This window comes from Pollachius pollachius, assembly GCF_949987615.1.
Source record: "Pollachius pollachius genome assembly, chromosome: 10".
In the NCBI taxonomy this organism is placed as follows: domain Eukaryota; kingdom Metazoa; phylum Chordata; class Actinopteri; order Gadiformes; family Gadidae; genus Pollachius; species Pollachius pollachius.
The window spans coordinates 22,322,672-22,350,171 of record NC_136943.1 but is presented as its reverse complement, the minus strand read 5'-3'; the positions used below and the strand labels follow the sequence as shown (position 1 = coordinate 22,350,171).

The 27,500-nt window shown below is 45.2% G+C and overlaps 1 protein-coding gene across 1 annotated transcript in view; it reads right to left on the bottom strand.

Moving 5' to 3' along the window:
* pcdh11 (protocadherin 11) overlaps nucleotides 1–27,500 on the bottom strand; it is a gene marked incomplete at both ends in the record, with an annotated part of 115,411 nt that overhangs the window by 41,587 nt on the left and 46,324 nt on the right. Inside the window, 2 exons of the mRNA XM_079744262.1 lie at nucleotides 1,680–1,881; nucleotides 8,090–8,125. Of these exons, the coding sequence (XP_079600388.1) occupies nucleotides 1,680–1,881; nucleotides 8,090–8,125 (238 nt within the window). The remainder of the gene's footprint in view (nucleotides 1–1,679; nucleotides 1,882–8,089; nucleotides 8,126–27,500) is intronic.

Sequence of the window (27,500 nt, the reverse complement as noted above, 5' to 3'; positions counted from 1 at the left end):
CGCAGCGGTATCCGGGCAGGCTAGGGGATGCAGTGGGAGATGTTCGTTTCATTGAATATTAATCAGATTACGAGCTGGTGCCGCTGAATATGAATGAGTCACATGTATGAATCATTGCTGTCATCAAGCGACACACATTAGCAGAACAGCTCGGAGGGCGGGGCCTGAGCAGTGGGAGGACATGGTAATGTGTGCCCGGAAATGTTCTTTGTGCATGCGTATTTATATTCACGCAGCCTGTGTGAAGCATGTGTGTGTGTGTGTGTGTGTGTGTGTGTGTGCGTGTGTCTAAAGGAGGGTGGAGGGGCATGGTTCAAGCTGCCCAAGAACAAAAAGCGGAAAATCTCTCTGGAGAATCTCTCGCCGGATCTAGCGACATCCTCTTATCAAAAAGCAGGCGGGGGTGGGGGGGCGGCTCCAATTTGGAACGGACCATCATATGCAAAGCCGTGTGAGGGGGTTTGGGGGGAGGCAATTTCTTGGGTGTCACCGTCTACCAAATGCATTCACTATCACACACACACACACACACACACACACACACACACACACACACACACACAAGCATGAACACACACACACACACACGTGCGTGCACGTGGCGGTGACACCAGGCCCTGTCGGCCCAGCTGCTGTGTTGAGGCAGCGGCGCCGATGGGTGCTGTTGTTTCACTAGCGCTGCAGAACACAGTTGATAGCCGTGCACGTAGGTGTGTGCAAGGAGACCCCCGCCCCCCCCCCCCCCCCCCCCCCCCCCCCCCCCCCCCCCCCCCCACACACACACACACACACACACACACACACACACTCATGAACGGAGCCATTCCATTCTCATGTCCTCTGAAAAATGAGCAACGCGCAAACAATATATAATGTGTCTTGACAGGCGGACTCCTTAAACCAATATAGAACCCCATATCTCAGTAGTGATGTATATATAAAGGATATATAGGGATATACATACACTCACTGGCTGTAGCATGACAGTCATCACCCATCAAAGGCACTGCCTTTGATCGGCATGTCCTCAACCTCCCCCAAATATCACCCGACCAAGAGGAGAGAGAGAGAGAGAGAGAGAGAGAGAGAGAGAGAGAGAGAGAGGGGACCTGGAATAACCTTGTTTGCAGTGAGACAGAGCAGGACCATAGGGGAGGGATGTGAAGGTAAAAACAAAGACAAAAAAAGAAAATTCAGGGGCTTTTGCGCAGAGTGACTAACACCGTCCATTGTGCCATCGGCGGGCGATTTGAGCAGTGATTCTTTAAAAACCTGTTTTATATGCATGAGAAAAGGGATTGTGCATCTCTGCCTCCAATTGACTTTGTTATGAGGAGCAGCGTTGTGCACTAAGCCATTACTGGTCCCCGTTGACAACTGCCACTAAAAATTACTGGAATACACTTGGCAGTGGGAGTAACAACTTCTAAAATATCACTCTCCAGATATTGAACAATATGAATGCATTCTGGACTCCAAAAACAACCTATATTAGAAAAACCGCTTCTGGGAAAAAAACAGTGTGACTGATTATGAATGCAGGACGGTATCAGCCAAATCCTGGTCAATAAAAACAACAACATCAACCAAATAAATTAAAAAGCGCATAGTAAATAAAAGATGCGCTCTTATGCCACCGGCATTAGGCCCGAGTGGTTTAAGCGTACTCAGAGACTCACTGGATTCGGGGTCTGAGTTGCCGTCTCCCTCGGTGCGGCTGCTGGGGGAGGCCTGCTCGTAGTAGGGGTCCTGGGGGAAGCCCAGGGGCAGCGGCTGGGTGGCGGTGCTGGCCGTGCTGCTGGGCTCCTGGTCCCCCAGCCCGCTGTCGCTGCAGCTCTCCTGGGACCCGTCTGGCAGGTGGAACGTCACCCGGCGCTGAATCTGCGCACGCACACACACACACACACGCACAGGCATGCACACACACAGACACACACACACATACGCACGCGCACACACGCACACACATAGGCGCACACACACACACACACACAGAAATTAATGCACACACACACACACACACACACAAACAGAAACACACACATACACACACACACGCAAACATACACACAGAAACACACACACACACACACACACACACACACACACACACACACACACACACACACACACACACACACACAGGAACAAGAAGCCATGAGATACAGTGGTGTGGGAAGGGTGTTTCTTGAAGAAAAAAATTCAGTCTTTTTGGCACAATGATGCAATGGTCCTGCAACAGTTAAGCAAAGTCATAAAAAAGTATACATCCACTTTATAAACTCTATATACTATACAACTAAATACGACACAACTGTATATGTACAATGATATATATATGTATATATATATATATATATATGTATATATATATATATATATATATACACACAGACAGTCCTGCAGTGTGAGTTAAAGTGTGTTTGTGAAGCAGGGCTCCCCGGGGTGAGTGTTCCTTCCAGACTTTATTTGAGGAAGTGTCCGACCCAGACGCTCACCTCTGGCCCGCCGAGAGGCTCGGCGGCCACGCAGCCGCCAGCCACCACAATAAATATCCCCTCCAGTCCAAAGGAAGACAGGGAACCGGGGCCATGAGGCTCTGCCTTTTGGCCATTGGAGCAAGGAGGGGGGTGGGGGATATACACTGCGCTTCGTACCAAGCCAAGGGCTGGAACCTGCGACTAATCACACCCAGGGTTGTCGTAGCGTGTCTGATCCATAATTGAATGCACCTTGTTTAGAGAAAGATGCTCAAATGACTCGCAGTCATTAATGCACTAATTGATACAGTGACTCTCATAACGCAAAACCGGTGGGCTGAGTTGAGCAAATCACTCGGTACAGAGCGGCGGGTTTACGATTCCTCATGGACGTTTCCCCGCTGTCTAAATAACAGACGGGCTGAGTGTGAACAGACCGCCCTGTGTTCTCTCTATGCCTGTTTTACTCTCTCCCGTTAAGACAGATCTGGACAGACCAGGTGAGGCTGAGACTCCAAAGGTCTCCAGAATTGCTGAGAGTGTGGATTGTCTCTGCTGCCTTCCTCACACTGCACGAGGCTGTGATTTATCTCCAGGTTTCCGTGACGTCGGACCGCAACCTTTCTGAGGGGGCACTTTTAGGCTGCGGATTCAATGGAGCTGTAGTCGCACAGCCTGACAGCTGCTTTGACAACAACAGAGAGCCCCTGGTTAGACAGCCCTGGTTAACACCCCCACACACACCTCCACAACCGTAAGAGAGAGAGAGACCGAGAGAGAACGAGAGAGAGAGAGAGAGAGAGAGAGAGAGAGAGAGAGAGAGAGAGAGATAGAGAGAGAGGGATGTAGTGATTCTGGATCATATGAGTAAAAAATAAGTAAATAAGATTTGAGCATGTATGTTTTGTCATTCCTTCTTTTTTTTGGGATCATTGAGCAATGACAGAGAGGGGAGATGGGTCAAGGTCAGTGGCGTCACTAGCCTGTTTTATTCGGGGCTAAAGCCCCGGATATTATTCAATTAGCCCCGAATATAATTTTTGGGAAAAAATAAATAAATAATATTATATATATTTTTTAAATATTTATTGGTATATTTACTAGTAACTATGGAATGCATTAATTCAATTCAGTCTAGAAGTGATGAAATGATTCTAGTCGCTAATGGTAGTTCAGTTATTTTGAAAGAAACATGGGGATTCCAGGGACATCTCTAAATAAAGAGCCTAGTCCTTCTAGATAGTCCTTCTGGCAAGAGAATAAACAGTTTTAAATTATAACCAGACTGTTTACCACCTCAAGTGCATTAACCTATCTTATCCCCAGTCAGATCCATATATATATATATATATATATATATATATGTACGGTCTGTCTCACTTGTATTCATTTTATTCTGAAATAACTTGAATGGAACTTTAGATGTTTGGAGATAAGCAGCACAGCGGTCAGGTAGCTATTTAAAGCTATAATAAACTACTTATTTTGTTTATTTAGGTAAAGCATTATGAAAAAATGTGCTGCACCCTACGCACGCATTTTCATTTTCCCTCTGGGCTAAGCCCCAGATGTTTATGAAACCCAGAAACGCCCCTGGTCAAGGTGTGGAGAGGATGAATGGAAGTTATTTAGTTTGCTTTCCTAACTTTGAATTTGTATGTGACGACCGCATCACCTAGTGGAATGAAACAAATAAAGCTAATTACACCCCTACTACAGCTAGTGCCAGGGGTTCATTCATTCTTCAGACTAATAAGATATAATTTTTTTCATGGCTAAATACATAAAGAGTTACAGGCACATCTTGATTTTCTCCATCGCTATAGCAACACAACAATGTGGGGCGCTCTGAATAAAAATAAAATGTCATGAACACAACCTCTTTTAATCTTGTGAGGGGGCAACGACTCTCTATAGCTCCTGAATAGCAGACATGAAGCAATTCTTATTATTTGACAAAGAAAAGTAAGCATAGAAAACTGATGAAGAAAAAAAATAATAACTGGCACGAATCAAGGCCAACAACTGCCAAAGCATCCCATAAACACCTTATCAGTTAATTTAAAATCCATCGGAAATGACTCAATGTAATAAGTACAATTAGCATCCCAAAAGAAACACTGAGAGTGGCTGTGTTCTTTATTTCTTGATTATTTTGGCTCATTTGGTACATCGAGTTCTGAATATAAGCCAATTGTATGCAACATAATGGACAGAATCTTATGGATTCTACATACTTTCTGATTACAAATATGAATATGAAGAACTAAGCTCAACAAGGTAATGACACATGTTAGACCCATGAGCATAGGTTTCATTTACGGTCAGACATGTTGATTCAGGCCAACAGAAGAATTTCCAGTCAGAGGAATTCTGATTGGTAATACATTGTAGGAATCTTTGGAATAAATTGATGCACTGTGTGCCGCCATATGACTGTACTTTTAAAGGAGTGGAGTGAAAAATCATGATATTTCACACACTTTTTAATTTCCCCTACTCCGATGACAACGAGAATAGAGACAACACCTTTCAGAATAGTTTTGCTTTGTGAAACGTTTCCTTTGGCAGCTGTTCCTCAAATTTATGGCATACGCAAGCAAAAGCAAAGTCCAGCTTCCAGCAAAAGGAAGAGCCCACTTAAATCAATTTGGCAGCTCGACAGAAACACATGCCTCTTCTCTGCATGTTTATAATTCATTTAGGAGGTTGTTCCAACAATGGCATCCAAAATCTATTAGAGCAAACAGCTGTCCATTACAGTCAGAGCGACTGCAAGGCAGATCTGTCTTTTGTTTCTCTACATCAGGGGTCTCAAACTCGCGGTCCGGGGGCCAATTGAGGCCCGCGGGATGATATTTTGTGGCCATTAACTTAGATTGGATCAGTTGTGCTCCTTTTTTCTGTGGAATAATTAATGCGGCCCAGCCTGACCCAGACTCTAATTCCGGCGGCCCCCAGGTAAGTTGAGTTTGAGGCCCCTGCTCTACATGAAATGTTAGGAACTGGCTGATTTGCACAATTTGGGCCATCTTAAATCTACATTACAATTATGTGTCATTAAAAAAAGTATCTTTAAATGTGCTGGCCTCAAATGCAACAACCAATTCTATTGCATTCATTGCTGGAAGACAAACAAATCAAAAAATCAAAGCATTCGCCCGGGAGTCAAGGTGAGTGTTTTACTAGGAATTGTCTCCTATTTAGAGAAGGCGCCGGAAATCCATAAAGTAAAGACAAGCTGTGGTACGAGATATCAAGAACAAACAGACCCTGCTCGGCCAGATAAAACACTGCCTTTGAACAGGAGGTACAGAGAAAGCCAGTGGTGCACCACACCATGTTCTCCCTACCAACCAGTCCACGGCCCCATGGTGGACCCCCAGACAGAAAGTAGAGACCGACCAGTCCACAACCTCCTGGTGGCCCCCCAGAGAGAAAGTAGAGACCAATCAGTCCACGGCCTCCTGGTGGCCCCCCAGACAGAAAGTAGAGACCAACCAGTCCATGACCCCATGGTGGCCCCCCAGACAGAAAGTAGAGACCAACCAGTCCACAGCCCCATGGTGGCCCCCCAGACAGAAAGTAGAGACCGACCAGTCCATGGCCTCCTGGTGGCCCCCCAGACAGAAAGGGGTGCAGTGGAGAGAAGTAAAGCAGCCACAACCACCACTATTCCGCTCTTGCTCTCGATTAGGTTAGCTTAGCAGATAGCTAACATGAAGTTGGTGCCTTGAAATAAAACCCCAGGAAACGTGGAACGGTTTAGGCCTTTGATAAGGTTACTTGTTTACTTCCAAACTTGTAAACGTGTAAAAACATACAAAACATGAATTTACAATCTGCTCATGTAAATGAATATACAATATACAAAGCTATGATAAGCTAAGCAATAGCATTAAACAAAAGAGTATCCATTAACATCAGACTTTGTAATCCCGCTAGCTTCAATGCTAATTTTACACTGTAATTCAATTGGAAATGCTACCGCGATTAGCATTGGCGATTTATAAGTAAACCTAATCATTCCAAAATCAAACAAACATAATTGTTAGAGAAAGAGAAGTGATTTGAATGCTTTAAACATTAATACACACGGACTAAGACTTTCTCTGGACAACCAAAAAGAGAAGGAACTGACATGCTGTGCTCTCTGGAATGTTGCATTAAACTAGGTAACTTGGTAACTTGGTAAGTATGGTAACACAGGAGAGCCAAAGCACAACTCACTCATGCAATGCCATTATCAACCACTAGCCGTCTAGAGCAAAAACAAATTGTGGGGGCAGAACAACCACCATGTCCATTCTTTAAATCTATGAGCTTACTTCTATGCTGGCAACACGACAGCAACAGCAAGCAGGTACATGAATTCAATGTTGCATGAACGAGATTGAGTGAGAGAGAGAGACACAGAGGGACAAAGAGAGAGAGTGACAAACGTTCTCGCGTTGACTGATAAACATGGACCACTTAGGGGTGGATCAGAAAGATTGCCTCTTCCATTGCAGATAAGCCTCGGTGCAGCTAGACATGCAGAAATCCATTCAAACACAATGGAGATCCTGCATGAACCCCTACCCACATCCCATGTCTGAGGTCTGCTTCTTAATGCTGGTAGAGCATCTTCCGTCATCTGCTTTCAAGATATTTATGTTATCTTTAACTCCATCTCCCCACAGAGGCCACGATGGCAAGGCTGTGAAATAATGTGGTTCTGTTTTTTTAATCATGACAAAAAGCAGAGTTTAACTAAACAGGTCTCAGGAGAATATAGAGAAATGCCTTTCCTTCAAACTGTATGTTTAATTTGAACTTGTTATTACCACATACACATTTTCCTTGCTGTCATACACTTGCAAAACAGTGTTGGTATTTTACATGAACTATTCAATGCAAACAGTGGAGGAAAGCCAACCAGTCCCCCACAATAAAATCGACAGAGAGAGAGATTCATATCATCCAGTACGAATGTGTGTGTGTATGTGTGTCTGTGTGTATGTGTCTGTATGTGTGTGTTTGTGGCGTGTGTGAGTGCATGTGTGCGTGCATTAATGCGCTCATGAATGCGCTCGTGTGTGTGTGGGTGTGCAGTGCAGCTCTGTGCAGTTTAATAGGACTGCGATGTGGGTAACCCACGAGGTCCGGCAGGAGGTCAGGGTCAGTTGTCACAACACTCTTTGATGTTCTGGAGTCTGTGGCTGGACGAGGTGTACAGACTGTACGCTTCGGGGAGCATAATGCCACCAAACAAGGAGCAGGTTTGAGAGTCTTAAGTATAACATTACTACGGCAACAGCGTTTTGGCACAACTTTAGATTACAAGTCAAGATGTTTTATCGGTAGATGACAAAATTCTGACTTAGTTTTCCGTTTTTTTTTTTCTCACATGTATTGTATCAACGGGAGATTTATATCTGTTTCAGTTGAAGCAATTCTGATGGATGGAGGAAATGTTGCCGTGGGCAGTAAGAAAGTGATGTTATTCATGCACTTAATACTTAAGACTGGTATTGACAGTTGAGTGAAAAGATGGTTGAATGATATGTGGCTGAACTGTGTCGGGCAGTGAGAGTGAGTGTTGGATTCTGGTAATGTAAAGTACTTACATTTACAGACGCCATCTTGCCAAGTTGACAGGCCTCCTGTGAACACCAGAAGAACAGACATTATAAATCGCTGCCACGCACAGGAAGTCATGCGTTGAGTGCATATTTACTGTAAAGAGAAAACTAATTATTCAGAGCCCCAGAGAGAGAGAGAGAGAGAGAGAGAGAGAGAGAGAGAGAGAGAGAGAGAGAGAGAGAGAGAGAGAGAGAGAGAGAGAAGAGAGAAAAAAATGCTGTGGATGTATTACATTCAAGATTAAATCAGCGAGACCTAATTATATCTGACCGTCAGGCTGCTAAATTTGTTCCCCTATAAAGGGAGACTTGTCTTTAGGGCAGTCATTGATTTCTAAATGGGACGAGTGCGGGAGGACGCACAGAGCTCTCCCTGCTGGACCCTTTACCGATGTAAAGAGAGAGTGACATTTAAAGCAACACAAGCCACAAGCATGTGACTCTTTGATAAAGATGTTTTCTGTGCATGTCAAAGGGGGGGAAGAGAAAAAGTGAAAGGAATATCAAATGAAGATTCAGAATTGAACAATAAACAGCGACAAGTTTTATAAAAATTAAGAACAAAGGGCCCTGAGGGGCCCGCAAAATAGCCTCCGCCCCCGGGGGACGGTGATAACTCACACAGCGATACAGATAACAGTATTTCATTTTTAATCATCAATTTACCATTTTTCTTTGTACGGAGAGCCTAACAACTGGGCGACACCACAATTCCCGAACCAAAAGTATAATAGAAATGCAAACAGTGGAAAAAGATACAGAGTCCGCGTTAAGGGTAGGGGGTGGGGGGGGGAGAGGTGGGGAATGGACTTCTGGAGAGGAACAGTGAAGAACAACAGCCAACAGAGTCAAAAAGTTAAACAGATTATGCTGCCATAATTGTTGGTGAATAAGTAAATAATTAAACTCAAGCATAATTGCCTGACGACCGCACACAGGCTCGCCAAGCTGTTTTAAATGCGGGAATCCTTTTTTACAATGTACACCTGGACAATTCCAGGTCTCCAGGGCTTTAGGGTCCTTATATCCGTCTCTGTCCTGCTTTCAAAACGGCTAATAGCCTTTTAATGATATGCTACTGTGCTGCTGTACACTAATACCTGAAGGACCTTCAAATCCACAGCCCAGTCTGTCGGCCAAATGGACACCGAATCAGTCTAGTGATTTCCTTTAAACTTACATGAATGATCCGTGTGATTATGTGTTTTCTATGCTGATCGATGTGGCCTTGACCACAAAGCTCTCACAAAAGTGTGAGCTACACCCTCGCAAAAGTAAATGTGCCATCACATCGCTTGGGTTAAAAGGCCAGTGGACAAACTCCCCAAGTGTGGAACCAAATTGATTATTTTCTGAAAATGTTTTCATGGCTGTAAAGAAGGCATCCAGGGATGGCTGCTATGCGTTGCTAATGAGCATTTAATGTTTAGCATTTCCTCACTGCGCTTATTGGTATCACCACTCCTCTGGCACCAGGTACCCACTTATATCAGCACTTTTGTGGTACCACGTACCCACTTATATCCCCACTACTGTGGTATGAGGTACTAAATTACTGGGAACACCACTACTGTGGTACCAGGTACCCACTTATATCAGCACTACTGTGGTACCAGGTACCCACTTATATCACCACTAATGTGGTACCAGGTACCCACTTATATCACCACTACTGTTGTACCAGGTACCCACTTATATCACCACTACTGTGGTACCAGCTACCCACTTACTGGTATCACCACTACTGTGGTACCAGGTACCCACTTATATCACCACTACTGTGGTACCAGGTACCCAATTATATCACCATTACTGTGTTACAAGGTACCCACCTATCACCACTACTGTGGTACCAGTTACCATCCTTTATCACTACTACTGTGGTACAAGGTACCTACTTATATCACAACGCTTCTGCCATCACGCAACAGCACAGAAAATCATGTCATCAGACGGATAAAAAAATCCTAATTTTAGTCACAGCTGACATATATATATATGTCATATATAACAGCTGATTTTGAAATAATGTGTAAAACCCCTTTGGAGACCCCCCCCCCCCATCCCCCACACACATTTCCAATGATTACGATGATGATGTTTTTAACACTTGAATTAGAATTGTATTATAATTTACATCCAACCCTAATTTAAAGCAATTTAAAGCAATAGAAGCATTTTTGCATGATTGCTCAGAGGATGACAAGATAGACTCTTTCTGCTCCAGAGGAGCAGGGGCCAGAGTCCGGATCTCTGCTTCCAGGACTAACGTTTTCTAGGCAGATCGCCGAAGCTTCCTTTAGCACGGACTACTTCACTTCCTTTAAATAGGCTAATACAAAGTATTGGTTTGTATCTGGATTAAAACCTATCAGCGATCAATGAGTCTGGTGGTGCGTTTGGTCGGGGCTCCGTTCACAAAGACCAGAGGAGTCTGTATTTCATTTTTACCACTTCAAATCGTTCTAACCTGATAAATATGTACTCCTTCAGATTCTGGAAAGGGAACAATCATTTGAGAGAGTATCAAGGCACATTATTCTTAATTATTGTTATTCAAACACTAAGATGAAATAATCAATAGATTTACTATTGTTAATTACTAATAGTAATTGTGGACACAACTCTTGAACATTATCTTGTCACATGGAGAGCTTTAAAATAAGACGTAAGTATGAGCATGTTTTAGCCCCTTAATACACTGCATCAGTCTACCGGTATGTTACCTATTCCACATTTTACATGGCGTGTTTATTTCTGCACGATATCGGCTAAGACGTTGTCCGGGGGTGTTTGAAGAGCGTCTCATTTGCATCCACTGAAGAGTCTTTTAAGGCTACTTTTGCTGATCGGTCTCAAACGTATGTTTTATTCAGCAACTCAGGACACAAATAGCGCCTGTTTCCCGGAATGCAGTCCAATTAAACGTATGTTAATAGAAACCTTGAGCTGTCGTCGCATATCTGTGGTAGGTGACCGGTCACGTTAACGTCAAGACGTTCGGAGAAAGTAAAACTAAATAATAAAAAGACAACATGACGCTACGGCAAAAGTGGAACACCGACGGGCAGCGGTCGAGTTGTTAAAAAAAGCCAGGGGGTTGGTGGATTTTAACTTTTAGGGACAGATCATTTGTGCTGATAACAGCGCATATGGTGGGAGACCAACGGTGTGATAATTATCATTATTATTAGTATTATTATTATTATTATTATTATATTATTTTATCTCCAAAAACACAGCTCATCGGACGCATCACACGATTCGAGGCATGCATCACTTTTAACAATTTTAAAAACTGATTTTTTTTTCGAAAATGCATTCGGCAGAGAAGGGAGACTAGCATTGCTCACGGGTTTAAATGAAAGGGATAAAAGGGTACAGAGTTGTCTGCAGAAGCGATGTCTGAGATGCAGAGACAGCTTCACGCTACCAGTGTCTGTCTCGTACGGTGTGGAATGAGAGCTCGTGAAGGCACTATTGTGCAAGTACACAGGCGTGCAGCAAGCGTGCCTGCGTGCTTGCGCAAACATACTGCCCGAGAATGCAGTGTCGCTGTCAAATCTGTCCCTGAGAAAAGTAACGTTGCGCCGAATTGAGAAAGGAAACCGCTATAATGAAATAGCGGTAATATTTCCACATTAATTGATAAAATAACAGGGACTGGGAAGGGGGGATGGCTGTTTCAGAAGGGGGATGATTTTGATCATTTTAATTCCAAAGGGGGATGCCATCCCACCTCTTCCCCCTTCAACTCGAGTGCTGCCGACGGGTCAGAGTTCCTGGGCTCAACGGTCCCTGCTCCCCTCTCCAACCACAGGCTCTCAGAGGAACCACAGGCAGACCACCAGAGAGAGCGAGAGACAGAGGGGGAAGCTACAGAGAGAGAGAGAGAGATTTGAAAAGAGAGGGAGAGAGAGAGGGAGATAGAGAGGGGGAAGCAACCGAGAGAGAGAGAGAGATCTGGAAAAAGAGAGGGAGAGAGATAGGGGGAAGCAACCGAGAGAGAGAGAGAGAGATCTGAAAAGAGAGGGAGCGAGAGAGAGAGGTAGATAGAGATTGGGAAGCTACAGAAAGAGGGAGATAGAGATTGGGAAGCTACAGAAAGAGGGAGATAGAGATTGGGAAGCTACAGAGAGAGGGAGAAATCTGAAAAGAGAGGGAGATAGCGAGGGGAACCCTGCAGAGAGAGGGAGAGAGAGATCTGAAAATTGAGGTAGAGAATAAGAGAGAGGGAGAGAGAGAGGGGGAAGCTAGAGAGAGAGAGATCTGAAAAGAGAGGGAGAGAGAGGGAGATAGAGAGACAGAGAGAGAGAGAGAGGGGAAGGGAGGGAGATAAATGGATAATGAGAGAGAGGGTGATCGATGGTCGAGAGAGAGAGTGATGGTAGGGTGAGAGATGGAGAGAGAGAGAGAGAGATGGTAGAGATAGATTGAGAGGAGAAAGAGAGACAGAGCGATGGTCTAGAGAGAGAGAGAGCGATGGTGGAGGGAGACATTGATAGAGCAAAAGAGAGGAATGGGAGAGATGGTGGAGATAAGTGCGATTGTTGGTGAGGCACATCAAAGTGTGGGGGGATGTCTTGGCGAGCAGAGGCGAGAGGGACTGGGTCTTTGATCACCCCGGGCTCTCTGATCATTAAAATATTGGATCAATTATTGAGAAGCCCCCAGAACCCCCCTTATTGTGCTTCCATGCGGAATCAGAATTCTCCCTTTAAACCCTGAGCCACAGTAGCACCATGAATACATGGGAGGAAGGCTGATCATCACACACCAGGAGTTATGTCTAACATAGCCTGCCGATAAAGAAATGCATTCATATAAAAATAACCAGAAACAAGAGCACACGCACGCACCACTGATTGTCTTGGGAGTTTTGCATCAGTGATTGTTGATTATTAACAGGTTTGTGGGAGCTACCTGCGACGGCAGGGCTCATCCCTGGAGGTGTCGGAGTTAGGAGGGGGGGAGGGGGGGTAACGATGGCAGACGCTGAGGCTCAATAATAACGGTGAAAGTGCTAGCGGCAGAAAGGCTGCATGATGCAGCACGTGGGGGAGGCGTCCCTGCCGTGTGATTGGCTGCTGGGGCGGGGGCTGCTAACTGATTCTGCAGTTTAGTAGTCAGGCGTACCAGGAGGCTGGAGTTTTTAAGATGTTTTAAAAGGCATGCACCCTCATTACGCTCATTCAAACAGCAACATGTTTCATTCTTATTATCACAACATATTGGCTCCACATCCAAAAGTGAAATTAATTCATCAAGTATTAATGTTTATTGAAGAGGACTTCTGCAAGGGAAATGTAGAAAATGATTTCACAACATATTTCAAGATAACACAGCGGCTTGCCAAGTACTGTTGTTCAGCATCCTGTTGGGCTGCAGAGTCTGCGTCTGCAGAGCCAACGAACACCGGACCACCAAACGATCACCATGTTCCACTGATGCATGTGAGCTCATTGCCGCTGTTTGAAGAGGAGAGGGTACATTCGGTTGCCTGCAGTCACAACATCTGCAAATAATGAGGCAAAGACAACGATGATGAATCTTCCTTTCCTATGCTACAGATCCCACCTCACACCACCACCCTATTTGATCCAATCCCTAAAAAGACTTTCCCTCGGTTTCTTCCGAGCTACAGTACATACACTTACACAACTTCTTGAATCAGAGTCAATATTTCCATGACTAAATGGCTCAACGCTTTGACCTCCTTAACGCTGGCACTAGAACCCTTACATCAAAGCCATGCTGCAACATTCCCCCTCCATTAGCAAAGGAGATCGAGTGTATCAAGTGCGTAAACCCCCTTCCCCCCTTTTCTGCAGTTTGTGAAAAATTATTTTTGAAAGGGGTGTGTGATGTGCTAACGTGAAGCTACACTGAAAGCCCTAAACTTGTCTGCAGGGCCCTCATGCTCCTAATGGTTTAACACTAATGAGATCTGCTGCTCTCTTCTCCAGCGCGGCACCCACACAACAGTTTACTGCACAGTGTAAATACCTTTGAAGACGGCATGAGATTCAACCCCACAGTGGTGTGTGCGAGCACGCCGGCTCCCCAGTTAGTGCTAGTTTGTGTATGTTTTTTTGTGCGTGTTTTTTATCGCACACTGCCAAAAACTTGTCCAGCGCTTCTCTCACATTTGCTGTGACTCTGCTCCGGGTCCGTCAGAGAGAGAGGCCGCGATGGAGTGGAGCTGCTGTTCGTGTCATTTCAAGTGAAAATAATGGTCAAGCGCGGCTTGTCCGTGCTGCTCAGTATTCATATATGTCAGGCAGTGCCACATACTTCTTCTACTTTGGATGTTTGGTGAAGGTGAGAAAGGAAAAAAATAACTCATGTGGCCAGCGATCAAGTGCTTAACCCCAGAGACTGGACGGATCTGACTGAATCCATCCATGTAGGGAGGACAGCTTTGTCAGGAGGCTGTTCCCCAGAGCAGAGAAAAGTCCTCACAAGCACAGTTAAGCATACATAGGCTGGCTGGCGGACATAGCCACCTACACACATACACACACACACACAGATGCGTGCACACACGCACATACACATGTTCTCACCCATGCACACTCACATACAAACAAAAACCCACCCACGCACACAGACACACACACACACACACACACACACACACACACACACACACACACACACACACACACACACACACACACACACACACACACACAAATACACACACATACAAACAAACACACTCACATGCATAAGGGCACACACACAAGGAAGAAACCCTGCGTGCCTGCCATCTGCTAATTTACCCGGGCACAAGAGATCTCCGCGCTTCAGCCAAGAAATACTGAGCAAGAACTTTACACACCGCATATTGGCGGACACAGCATGTCTTGGACAGGCTAGTAAAAATGTTGCAAACAAACACCTCCTCATCAAAAGGGACTAATAAAGTCTTCAATACACTTAAGTGTAGTCTTAGATAAATACAATCCCCCATTTGCCCCCTGTATAGGTGTGCCTCCGTCCAAAGGCTATTGACGTAATTATTGGCATTCAATAAAGGGAAACCCTCTCAGCAAACTCTGGGGAGTGCGGTGTAAATCCTACAGAAGGCACTCCAGGCCTGTACAGGAAGGAACTTTGCTTTAAGTACTCCACAGCCAGCATTTCGACCCGCTCGGTCAAACTAATTTTGATTTACAAGTGGACAACATGTTGCATTTACATCAGCTTATTATTTCGAAGTGCTTTGTGTGTATCCCCCAGGAGGCTACATTTTCACACACACACATACACACACACACACACACACACACACACACACACACACACACACACACACACACACACACACACCACCCACCCACACACACACACACACACACACACACACACACACACACACACACACACACACACACACGCGCGCGCACACACAGAGGAACCCTTCCCCTTAGCTCAGAGTGAGGTATTGATCTGCCCATGGTAGCGGACCCTCCTGATTTCATTAGGCGAGCTGCTGTTAATTACTCCACTCCCTAACCTTTTGCTGTTTCATTTGGACCCACAAATTGGCAGAGAATAAAAAGAAAAGCAAAAGGAAGGGGAAGGGGAAGGCAAGTAGGAAGTGGAAGTAAAAGAGGTGAGGGACGGAGGGAGGGCCACATCATGGCAGATGTGTTCCCACTCTCTCCCTCTCCTCTCACTTACACACACCACATCGCTCCCAAGTGGGATCATCATTTAAAAAGAGGGAAAAGAAAGTTCATCAGTGTTCCTGTGTGCTCATCACATTATGCAGAGTGCGGCTACTGTGGTAATGTGTTTCAGAGGATTCATTTATTGGGGCTGGATCCAGCGTGAGGGGGTGGTGGGAGGGCATCAAGGGAGCAAGGGGAGAGGCATGTGAACAAAAAGGCTTTCACAGCCTCATGTAGAACGATCATTATTTCCTCGTTGATCAATTGTCGTATATTTGCATGCTGGGGGTTAACGTCATATATTAAATTATTTTCCATGAATAGAAAGTGCTTTGCTATACCATTAATGCCTTTCTAATTGTGTCTTCTTGCCGATGATTAAATAAGATATTAAAAAGGACACATATAAGACTAACTTTAACACCTTATGGTGCAGTCCTCCATTACGCAGCATGCAAAGCATATTTAAATCACAGATGATGTAACTCATTAACCATGAGAGCCCGGGAGACCAGATGAGCAGTCTTGTGCTTTCTATTCATGTCGTGTCCATCTGTAACAACCTGCTCATCAAGGGTTGCTTGATAGAAATTAGTACTTAAAGTAATTGCTGTGCCGCAACACGATACAATTATTCCCACAATAAAGTGCATCAACATTGTTCCAACGCGACGCAGATCAAGCATCAACACGTTACTGAGTGCCATTTCGTTTACGTTAATCCGTCCCCGCCATAGAGTCGAATAATGCCACGGCAGTTAGCAACGACAAATATCAGCGTTTTGCACGAGGCGTTGCGACGCTTCATCGGCGGATGTCCTTTTTCCTCAAGGTTGAACCCATTCCAGTTAAAAGAAAGGGATTTGACGCGGGTTTCAAAGGAGCAATTGAGAATAACTCTTTCAGACGAGATAATAACTTCATCATAATTAGCTTGGTGGCGCCTGGGAGCGCCGAATCGTTGGTTGCTCTGGGATCTGCTCTGATTTATGGCTTGATTTAATTACGTATCAAAATTCAATTAGACCCCGCTTTCAACCAAATTTCAAAGTGAATTTTTGTCAAGCCGCCCCTCCTGGAACACAGCGTGGGTCTGAAGGACGTCTGCGGTGACGTCCGCGACTCTAACTCAATGAAAGACTCTAACCCAAATTGTTTAGTGGCATGAAAGGCCGTCGGTTGGAAGGTGGTGGAGGTAGAGGTGGTCGGGTGGTGGAGGTGGAGGCGGAGGTGGTCGGGTGGTGGAGGTGGAGGTGGTTATGCAGGTGGACGTGGTGGCGGAGGTGGTGGAGGTGGTGGTGGAGGTGGATGTATTGGTGGTGGTGGGTGAAGGTGGAGGTGGTGGTGATGGAGTTGGTTGGTGAAGTTGGATGTAGTGATGGAGGTGGAGGTGGTGGTGGAGCAGGAGGTGGAGGTGGTGGTGGTGGAGGTGGTGGTGGAGGTGGATGTATTGGTGGTGGTGGGTGAAGGTGGAGGTGGTGGTGGTGGAGTTGGTTGGTGAAGTTGGATGTAGTGATGGAGGTGGAGGTGGTGGTGGAGCAGGAGGTGGAGGTGGTGGTGGTGGAGGTGGAGTTGGTGGGGGTAATGGAGGAGGTGAGGGTGGTGGAGGTGGAGGTTTGCGGTGGGGGTGGTGGTGGGGGTGGTGGTTGGGGTAGTGGAGGTGGGGAGGGTGGTGGGTGAAGGTGGCAGGGGGGGTTTGTGTTTCCAAGCCGGTTTGGAGGAGAAGTTTTCCTCAACGTTCCTTTTTTCCCCCCCTTACTGGTTTCACATCGCACTTCACATCAAACGCACGCCGCGCACCTTGCTGAACAAACGGAGCAACGCGTGATCTGGTGCCAACACGCCAAGAAGGTAAACGGCAGTTTACAGAGAGAAAGACAGGCGGTAAGCGGCTGGTTGAGGTGGAGTACACTTAAAGAGTGTCTGCCGGTTATTCCGTCTTTAACCAGTAGCAGTTAGCACTTGTTCATCTCCACTCACTCAAGACTCCACCAGAAGGGAGTGCACATCTCACACACACACGCACACATGCACACACACACACTCACTCACATACACGCACACATACACGCAGACAAAATATAAGACATACAAGATATCTTAAAACAGGAGAATGTGTCTCTGCTTTCGGTCGCTGACCTTGAAGCCTTTGACCATTATTGTAAATATGTCAAAACAGAAATGTTTGTTGAGACAGGTGGCAGGGAGGCAGCCCACCCCCCCCCCCCCCCCCCCCCCCCCCCCCCGGTTTCCCCACTGACGTGTGGAACGGCAGCTGGCTGCGATCTTGTCCCTCGTTGAGGATGTCAGGGGGGTCCGCACAGGGTCATGTGCCCCGGTGTGACGCGCCAAACACGGACAGACCTCACAGTAACCTGTTCTCGCTCGCCAGAAAGAAGCACGCCGCTTACGATGCCTAGATGGGGCGCCGCGCTGTTGAACTGATTCCCGATGCTTAGACGTTTGTGTGACTTCACTTGGAAATGGCGCAGTTGGCAGCCATATGGTGGGGTCTAATGTAACGCAATATCCTCCTCTAGGGTGTCGAATACACTCACTGTAAAACATGTGAAGCTGGAATTGTCGCTTCACATATCGTCACGCTCACAAGGACTTTGAAAGCTTGTGAAACATTCGCTCACACTCCGTGGCAACTGCTTGTTATGCATTTCACTGAGAATGTCAGAACAAGTGAGGATAATACTCTAATAATGTTCTCTTAAATAACAGCCTTCTGTCGACTCCAGATGCAGACAGGTATCACTTCAAAAGCCTGCTATTCTGGTCATAGGCAGCCCATCGAGCAGCATGTCATTAACTCCCACTCACACTTTTAACCAAGCCATTAGCATGCACCGGTTAGACCCATCGTACCAGCATGCGCATAACCTCTATGACATGGTGTCGCTAAACGCAACTGTGCTATTTGTACATTTGATGCAGTCAAAATAATACACATATTCTTTATTTTGTTAACTAATCATTCCTTTGGCAGATACTTGTTCTGAAAGCGACTGAGTGAATTTAGACTCCCAGTGAATCTGCGTCATTAAGCAGCAGATTGACGTTCGGATCTTGAGGAAGGATGAGTCTAGCAGGGGGCTTTGGCGACGTTGAGAACCCTGGTGCGACGCCCGGCCAAAAGCTACACGTTCAGGCCCACACTATTTAATGTGTTTTTAGTGTTTTTCTGTTTGGGTTTGTGTGTGTGTGTGTGTGTGTGAGAGTGAGTGAGTGAGTGAATGAGTGAGTGAGTGAGTGAGTGTGTTTGTGTGTGTGCATGTGCCTGGCACAAATGTAATGAAGCTCTCCAGACCCTTTTGTTCAGCATAAGCAGATAAACAGAAAAAACAATGCTCAGCCATCCAGTGACTCATCTCCGGCCACCGCTTGGTGGGAAACCGTCTGCTTTGAGCGATATATGCGGAGCGCATACCTGAAGAAAAGACACAGCTCTCAACTAGAGGAGCGGCAGGCCGTGTAACGAGCGCTGTCACCTGTGGTCGGGTTCAGCATCATCACCGACATCACCGCTGACTCCTCCTCACACATTCTCAGAGAGAAGACGACATTCAGAGCTTGGGACCTACCCATACTACGTGGTCTCAAGAATTAAAGTCTAAACATTAAAAAGATAATTAAGTGTGGTGTTCCTCGCCAAAAGGTGTTTTTAACGATGGATAAAGGGAACACAAACGATTATAGAAAAACGAAAGCCTCTTTGGCCCAGACAAGGTCATGTGTTTATTTTGTCCAATGAAATGGTGATAAAACGTAATGCGATCGATCGCTCGCTTAGCCAATAGCGCTGCTTTTTTGGTTCAACAGTGGCTGCTGAAGGACGGGGATGGAAAATCAAGAAAACAATCAGTGGGTACGAAACTAACAGTCACTAAATCCATTCTCCAGCGGCTGCAGAAGCCGCCACAAGGGGCTAAGTAGCTAGTCAATTATTGCATCAACAAACTGAATGTAATACAGTAAAAATAGCTTTTCCCCTTGTTGTTGGGTATAACTATGTATATTTGAATAATATGAACGGCAATGCTGAAATGTTTTGGCAGTAGATCGCAGGCCATCAGTGTTTAACTGTGGTGATTCAGCTGTGGATCCCTCCTCTAATATGCTAATCCTTGAGTTGGACATTTGGCCAAGCATATTACAATTAATTTGACTGTACAGTATTTTTTTCCCACCGACCCGTTAGCTGCGCGTGCTCTCGCTGCCAATGCTAAGAAAGAAATACACCAATTTCAAAGGCAGGAATATGGTCTCCGTAAAGCATGAAAAGATGAGAAGTCATGGGCAAATCCCCATCTGCTGCATGCATATTTTACCAAAATATGTTTATGTCGCTTTACTTGGCAGCTTTTATTGAAAAAAACAAACAACAAAAAAATAAATTGCCATTGATGTCACAAAGGCCTCCTGAAGTAGCCCCCTCCCCCCATCCCCCCTACGCACACACTCACACGAGCACACACTCACACACAGACACACACACGCACACACACGCACACACACTCACCAGCAGTTCTTCCATGCCCTAATGTTGCCATCACCAACTCACACGTTGGTGCCACAAGGGTAATTTTCCTTTCACTCTTTCTCCAAAGCCCCCACTGGGGCACAAGCACTCATATTTATATATTTGTAGAGCGGTGAATGTGCTCCCTTGGACGTCGCCGATCCGCAGCTCTTTATTTATTTATTTATTTATAGTGTTTTTCCTCCCAAACTCTTGCTGTTTCTCTTTCCACAGCCAAGCACATTAACATATGTTCTCACAGTGCAGCGGGCTTCACTGCGCCGTGGGTAAACGCCTTATTACTGCTGAGGCTCCAATGTGGGCTCTCTATCCCCCCATCACCACCATGGAAGATCCATGCATGGTGGAAGACCTCATTTAGGATGAGTCTGAAATGGGGGCTGGGTGGTGCTGGATGGGGGCTGGGGGTTCATAGCATTTAGTGGAAGACGGCCTCTTCGTCAATTGATATTCCACCCACTCTCAGAGATAGCGGGGGTTATAGGGACAAATAAAGGCAATATCGCAGGCGCATGATCGACATCGTCTATAATAAGGTCATCTACTAGGTTTTTTTCCCCTGCAATAACATTTTGGGATCTACACCTAATGAATGACTTTTTAGCACGCAGAGTCAACTTCTATATACAAGAGGAGGGCACATGAGTAATATTCTGCAGTTTATATTCTCCAGTCGCATCCTAGAATAATTATGATGTTTTTGCTTCAAGGTTTGTTTCTATTTGGATGTTGCAAGTAATCAGTATAGGGTATTTCCAACAATCACAAAATATCCTATTAATAGCTATAGCTATGCTTTTGTGATGCAGTATGCCACATGTAGTAAATACATTTAAATACGAAGATCATGGCTAATGAGTGTGAAAAGTACCGGCAAAATTATGACAAGACATCATAGGCATGCATTCACATTTACGAATGTGTAAAAGCATGTCTATTTTTATTTCTTATTTTTTAATGGAGATTTGAGCTTCATTAACACCTAAAGAAAACAACATGTGGTTGGTCTTCTCAGGTTTTTCTGGAAAAGGTGCAAATGAAGAGCACAACAGTATTTCTTAAATACATTTCTACACATGCAGGTAACCCTTCCTTTTACAGTCCCCTAATTATGAAATATTTACCCCATAAATATATGGTAATATGTAATATATTGAGTATATACCACTGAAAAATAAGTCGGTAGGAAGACATAAATGACAGGTTAGCCAAGCTTTATGCTGGTAACAGCCCAAGTATAATTATGTACCGTCTAGAAAGTAAGATACTTTATTAAGATAACTTTTCTTTAATAGGTATTGTTCATGGCTCCTACCATTTATAAAAGGTTTACTGGATTTACCCTAGAACGTATTGAAATGTTTATGTTTAAGTTTAACATTTACATCCATTCTTGCCTGGTTAAAACCTAGGAACAGCATCCTCCTGGTTCATGTTACATCTTTTAAAATAAAGAGAACGTGCTTACAGAAATGTTGAACAATTTACCCAGTAAGTAAGTAAGCTTAAACTGTGCAATGAAAGGAAGCCTTGTTTGTTTCAAGGTGTTACCAGGCTCTAACTATATCCCCTGTGAACTTGCTATTCAGTGTTTAGGCAATGAACACAAAGTTTTACCATGTGTGCTATGCAACTTTTCTAAATTAGATATTCCCTTCTCCACGCAGTATTAACACGGCATTGACTTAAGTGGGCTCAAGCCATTGAAAGCACAAATGTAACTCTACTCAGCACTGGTAGCGACACTTTTTATATTATTCTGGAAAAAATCACAAATGAGGATAGGGATTACAGAAATACCCCAACTCTCTAATCAAATGTGCAGTCCAAATGTCAACAAGACGCTTTTTTGGCGTGCAAAACGTCTGCGATAGTTTTCACCAATGGACACATATCGATAGTGAGTTGAATAGGTTTTATAATGTAGTTTTCAGCTTGTTTTCTGCGTAGGGAGGGGTCCACTGGCGCCCAGAGTGTAGATCTGAGGTAGGTCCCTTAAAATTATTTGTACCAAACGCCACAAAAAATATGTCTTTGGGGGAGGGAGGGAAGATATAGCCACCTAGTCATCCAGCAATTCAACTTCATAACAGTGGGAAGGCAAAAAACAAGATGGATCAGTGGAAATAATAAAGGCTCTGGATAACACTAGGAGCGCATGAATAGTCGTTCCAAAGAATATCTCCAACAGGTCATGCAGCTGTCACAAAACCCGGGCGCGTGAATCAAGGATCACCTTTACAATTGAAGGGTTCAAGACTCAGCAGTACATTTCAAATTAAATTTAGATTTGGCCTTTGGATACAATCATTGTTTTGGAAAATTTGCTGTGAGTCTTTTGGCCATATCGAGAACAAAACTCTCGAAGAGCCTTTGTTTTGTCCCAATAATGAATTCCCCAAAATATCCTTAAACAGCAAACAATAGGAAATAGCCCTGGACGGATGGTGTAATGTTAAGCGTATGATTATCCATGTAATCAAGCAGGGAAACCAGATCGTAGGACATCAATATAGTTTTAGATTACACCTCGGGTCTAGATGACCTTTTGGATAAAAAAAGGAGGAGGAAAGTCTGTAGTAATCTCCAGCGAATTGAAGCACCGAAGGACCTATGAAGGTCTCTGTGTGTATCCCTTTGAATAACGCTGCAATCAGGGAGGCGGGGAGGTCGTGGTAGCCGTCAGGCTAAGAGGGGCTAATACATTAGCTGCTCTGAGGAGAGCTGCAATCCTAAAGTACACAAGGACTCCCCATTAATGGGTTCTGGGGCGCTCAGGAACACCCCCCCACCCTGAGCCGGTGTTTCCACCGGGAGCTGGCCCCTGACATGGTGGGCTTACCTTTCCTCAGCCATCTGCCTAGATTTGACAAATGATTATATATCAAAGGGCTCGGCACTGATTTGGGCTGGTAATTGATTGGAAGTGGGGCCTTCAAATCCCTGAATGATTCGGGCTGGAGTGTGCATGCCTTTGTGTGTGTGTGTGTGCGTGTACCTGTGTGTGTATGTGTGTGTGTGTGTGTGTGTGTGTGTGTGTGTGTGTGTGTGTGTGTGTGTGTGTGTGTGTGTGTGTGTGTGTGTGTGCGTGTGTGTGTGTGTGTGTGTGTGTGGAATAGGCTCGTAGAGCGCGGTAGAAAGAAGTCGGGGAAAACGAGAGAATAGAGAGAGAACCAGAAAGAGAACGAGGGATTAGACCTAAAGTTGAGCTGATATTTATTTCATCCTCAGTGGATATGCAATATTTTAATATAGTTCGGCATTAAAATGAGTTTTGAATACATTTCTAGCAAATTAGGTGAATTTTATTGCCATAGTCTTCGTTCAGTGATTACAGTATGACATTTAGTTTGTTATTTTTTCAGATCTCACTAGAATACTGTTGGAATATGTTTTCTGTGGTTGCTATGATCGACATACATACATTTCCCACCATAAATAACATTAATGTGATGCCATGTTTGGCTGCATCGTATTCAAAAAAAGTTTCTGGCAAGAACTAAAAAATGAAACGCAACATACAATCGCTGAACGGAGATTATGACAATAACCTCCACATTTCTGAGTAGAAATGAATACTCGAAAACCCATTTTAACGCCAAAACAATATCAAAATATTGAAATTTATCCCATAAACGTCACCTCAGTCACCTTTTTTGATTTACAGACAGAATAGGCCAAATCTCAGGATCTTAGAACTGTTATTGTGAAAATACTACATTTTTTCCGCTGTGGCCAGCATAGCGAGTCAAGATTTTTGTGTGAGACTGGAATGATATATATATATATATCCAATAATTACCAGTGTTCCTGTCGTCTGCATAATAGCCAAAACATTAGTGCAGTACCGGAGCTATAGTTTCCCCCATTAAGGCATCTACCAGTAGGCTAGGTTCAATACGGAGGCATATGATTTTGCTCCATGTGCAATCATACACACATAATATCACACCCACAATGGGTGCGAGCCAGACATACTATAGTATTAGTATTTTATAAAAGAACACGGCAACCAATAGTGTGCAGCATCAATTTGTGAAAGGGTTTATATGGCCACAATTAAATTCTCCCTTTCTTTGTCACAGTGATTATAAAATAAATGCTGAGTTTATACGTGATCCTTTGAAGGCAGTCATTAGAGTTTCAGTCATTTAACAATGTACCACTAGTCCCTCCACTGCAATAGCCGCAAAGTGTGTATAAGAGTGTCTTTGTGTATGTGTGTGTGTTTGTGTGTGTGTGTGTGTGTGTGTGTGGCTGTTTGCGCATGTGTTTGTGTGTGTGTGGGTATGTATGTGTGTGTGTGTGCATCGATGTGTGTGGGTGCATCGTTGTATGTGTTTACGTGTGTGTGCCGTAAATGTTGGCCTTCTGCTTTAACAACGCAGCAGGCTGGATGTAGCTGCCTACCTTTTGCCATTCGACATGGTCCTGCTGCGCTCGCGGGCGACAGATGCTGCGTAGGCCCTGTCCCAGAGGTCACAGATGACCTTTCACTTTGTCTTTTTTCCCGTGCCAGTCACAACACATTATTTGTTCCAGAGACGGCCAGGGCTGTAACTCTGGGCACCTTGGCAGAGCCCTGCCTGCTCCCTCTCCCCCCCATTCTACTATATATATTTTGGTTTCCATATTGTCTTTTGACATCACGTTTATCTTGAATTAAATGCCTGTGCGTGTGTGTGCGTGTGTGTGTGTGTATGCGTGTGTGTGTGTGTGTGTGTGTGTGTGTGTGTGTGTGCAAGTGAGGTGAGTGAGTGTGCGTTTGGCCGCGTGCGCATGGGCGAGCCGTGGCCCCCGGTGACCCCTAAACAAGCCTCAGCGACCGACGCCGTGGTCGTCTAGTGGCCAACTCCTTGGACTGGGCGTGGCGCTCCGTCGACTAGCCTCCTGACCCCGCGCCACGGGGAAAGGCTTTCTCCTTATTATACACCGTGAATCACCGCCATTATGGGCTTATTCACCGGTGGCCATTCCATTATCCTTTTTTTAATTTCTTTAATATGTTCATGTTTTCATCCGGTTGTTCACAAGGATAAAGGTAATCAGCGCGCCCTTAAAAAACTGAGCAGTAGCATATTCTTCAATGTGACAGGGAAACAATAATTATATTACATATTGATAAGTAATCAAACAAAAGATAGACCTCCATACAAACACTAATAATACAGACAATCTGTGACGAAATAGCCCCGAGGCACTGGGCGCCAGATTTCCATCATAATTATAGAAAGCCTGGCGGGACCAGAGTGCACTCTGGGAAACCCCGCAGAGGCAGAGGTCCTTGATCCTTGGCCCGGTCCCTCGCGCGCCATCTGTCATCTCCCTGGGTCGGGCGGTCCACATGCCTGCACGCACGAACCGCCGGTGTAAACACACGGGCCACATATGAAACCACTCGTGCCCGGACTAATGGAGCCACTTTCATAACGCGTGCAGGTAGACAATTACATGCTCTCTCCCCCCCCAGAACAGGAGCTTTAAGTGAACACAAACTGTAATTAGTTTATATTATCACCCACTAAATTCAATATCCAGCTGAACGTGATCTACGAGGAGGAAGAAGCTAAACTGGAATCCTCAGCTGGATGGCGATGTTATAAATGTATTTCAGTACAAATAAGTGCTCCAATATCCCCCCCTTTGTTAAGAATGTTTCCCAATGCTGTTGTACGCCGCGATGAAAAACTGTTTTTCATAAAGTAGTTCATTTTTTCAGAAGAAGAAAAGAAATACGCTGAAAAAACAGAACAATTTCTAAGCGCCTGAAGCCTACTGTCAGATATATGATCTCAGCGTAACCCCTCGGCCCGATCGCTGTACTCCACGACGCTGCGAGCTAACCCGCTCTTCAATTATTCACCAAAAGCAAATTTCCTTGCCTCTTTAGTGTACAACCAGGCAGCACAGCCCGTCTGAGCAGAAGAATACAACAGAGTAAAAGGTGGTAGAATAAAGTCCTCTGTGTTGAGCAGGAAGAAAGAACGCGCAGGAAAATACCAGAACAATAACTGATGGGGAGAAGTTAGTGGTGGCTGGACAATACTTCCGGCGTTGGTTATAATTGTTGTTTAACAATGCGCAGTCCCTAAAGATTATCCACAATGCAATGTATGGCCTTAAGATGGCGGTCACTATGGAAACCAAAGGGCCTTGAAGGACCCCAGGGCCCACCCACCCGGACAGCCCTTAATCATCTTCACTCGGAGCCTGGCACTGCAATATTTGGCCAATGTGTCAAGAACAATTATATATACTTAGTGCCTGGGCACGTCCATCGCTTCCAACCCTCCCAATCTCCTCAGGTCTCTCTCTGCCTCTCTGCCTATCTCTCTCTCCTTCTCTCTGCCACTCTCTCTCTCTCTCCCTTTCTCTGCCCCTCTCTAACTCTCTCTCTCCCTCCCGATCTCTGCTTCTCTCTCTCTCTCTCTCTCTCTCTCTCTCTCTCTCTCTCCTCTCTCTCTCTCTTCCCCCTTCGTTTCACTCTCATACTCTTAATATAATAACAGAGCAGAGAGTTTAAAAGCCCCGTCGCTCGAGAGAGTGAGGGGGGTGTGGGACCATTGGAGAGCGAGTGGGAGGTGGGGGTGGGGGGCAGGGGGGTGGTCGGTTGGGGGTGTGACCAGTGAGAAACAGAGACCCAGCGTTAGGAGGGTCAGCCCAGAGTCAAACTCGAGCGTAGAGGAAGAGGAGTAGAGTAGAGGAAGCCGACGAGTGACTTTACACCACGCCACAAATTCCAAGGTCTCTCTGAATAAGGTCAGCTTAGGGAAAAAAAATGCATTTTAATCATTTTGTTCAACGCTGCACAGCGCTCCGTGCCGTATGAGACGATGTCATGCCTTGTCGTCTAATTAGGGAGATGATCTGAATATGAGCAGTTCGCGTCCAGTGGGATGGAGATACCCGGGCCATTACCGTGTCATTTAGACTCGCAAAAGGTTTTTGGAACAAATGCCCATCGGCTCTCATTATTCCGTCAATGATGGATTTGATGGGAGGTGCCTCACTGTGTTATTATCATTATGATCATTATGATTATTATTTACTGTCAGCAGAGAGTGTGCAGCTCAGGAGTCCTGCTTGACAGTTAGCCAGACAGCTAGCTGCATTAGCTGTGAGAGGCGGTGGTGGTGAGAGGAGGTGACCGACCGATGACAGCCTTTCA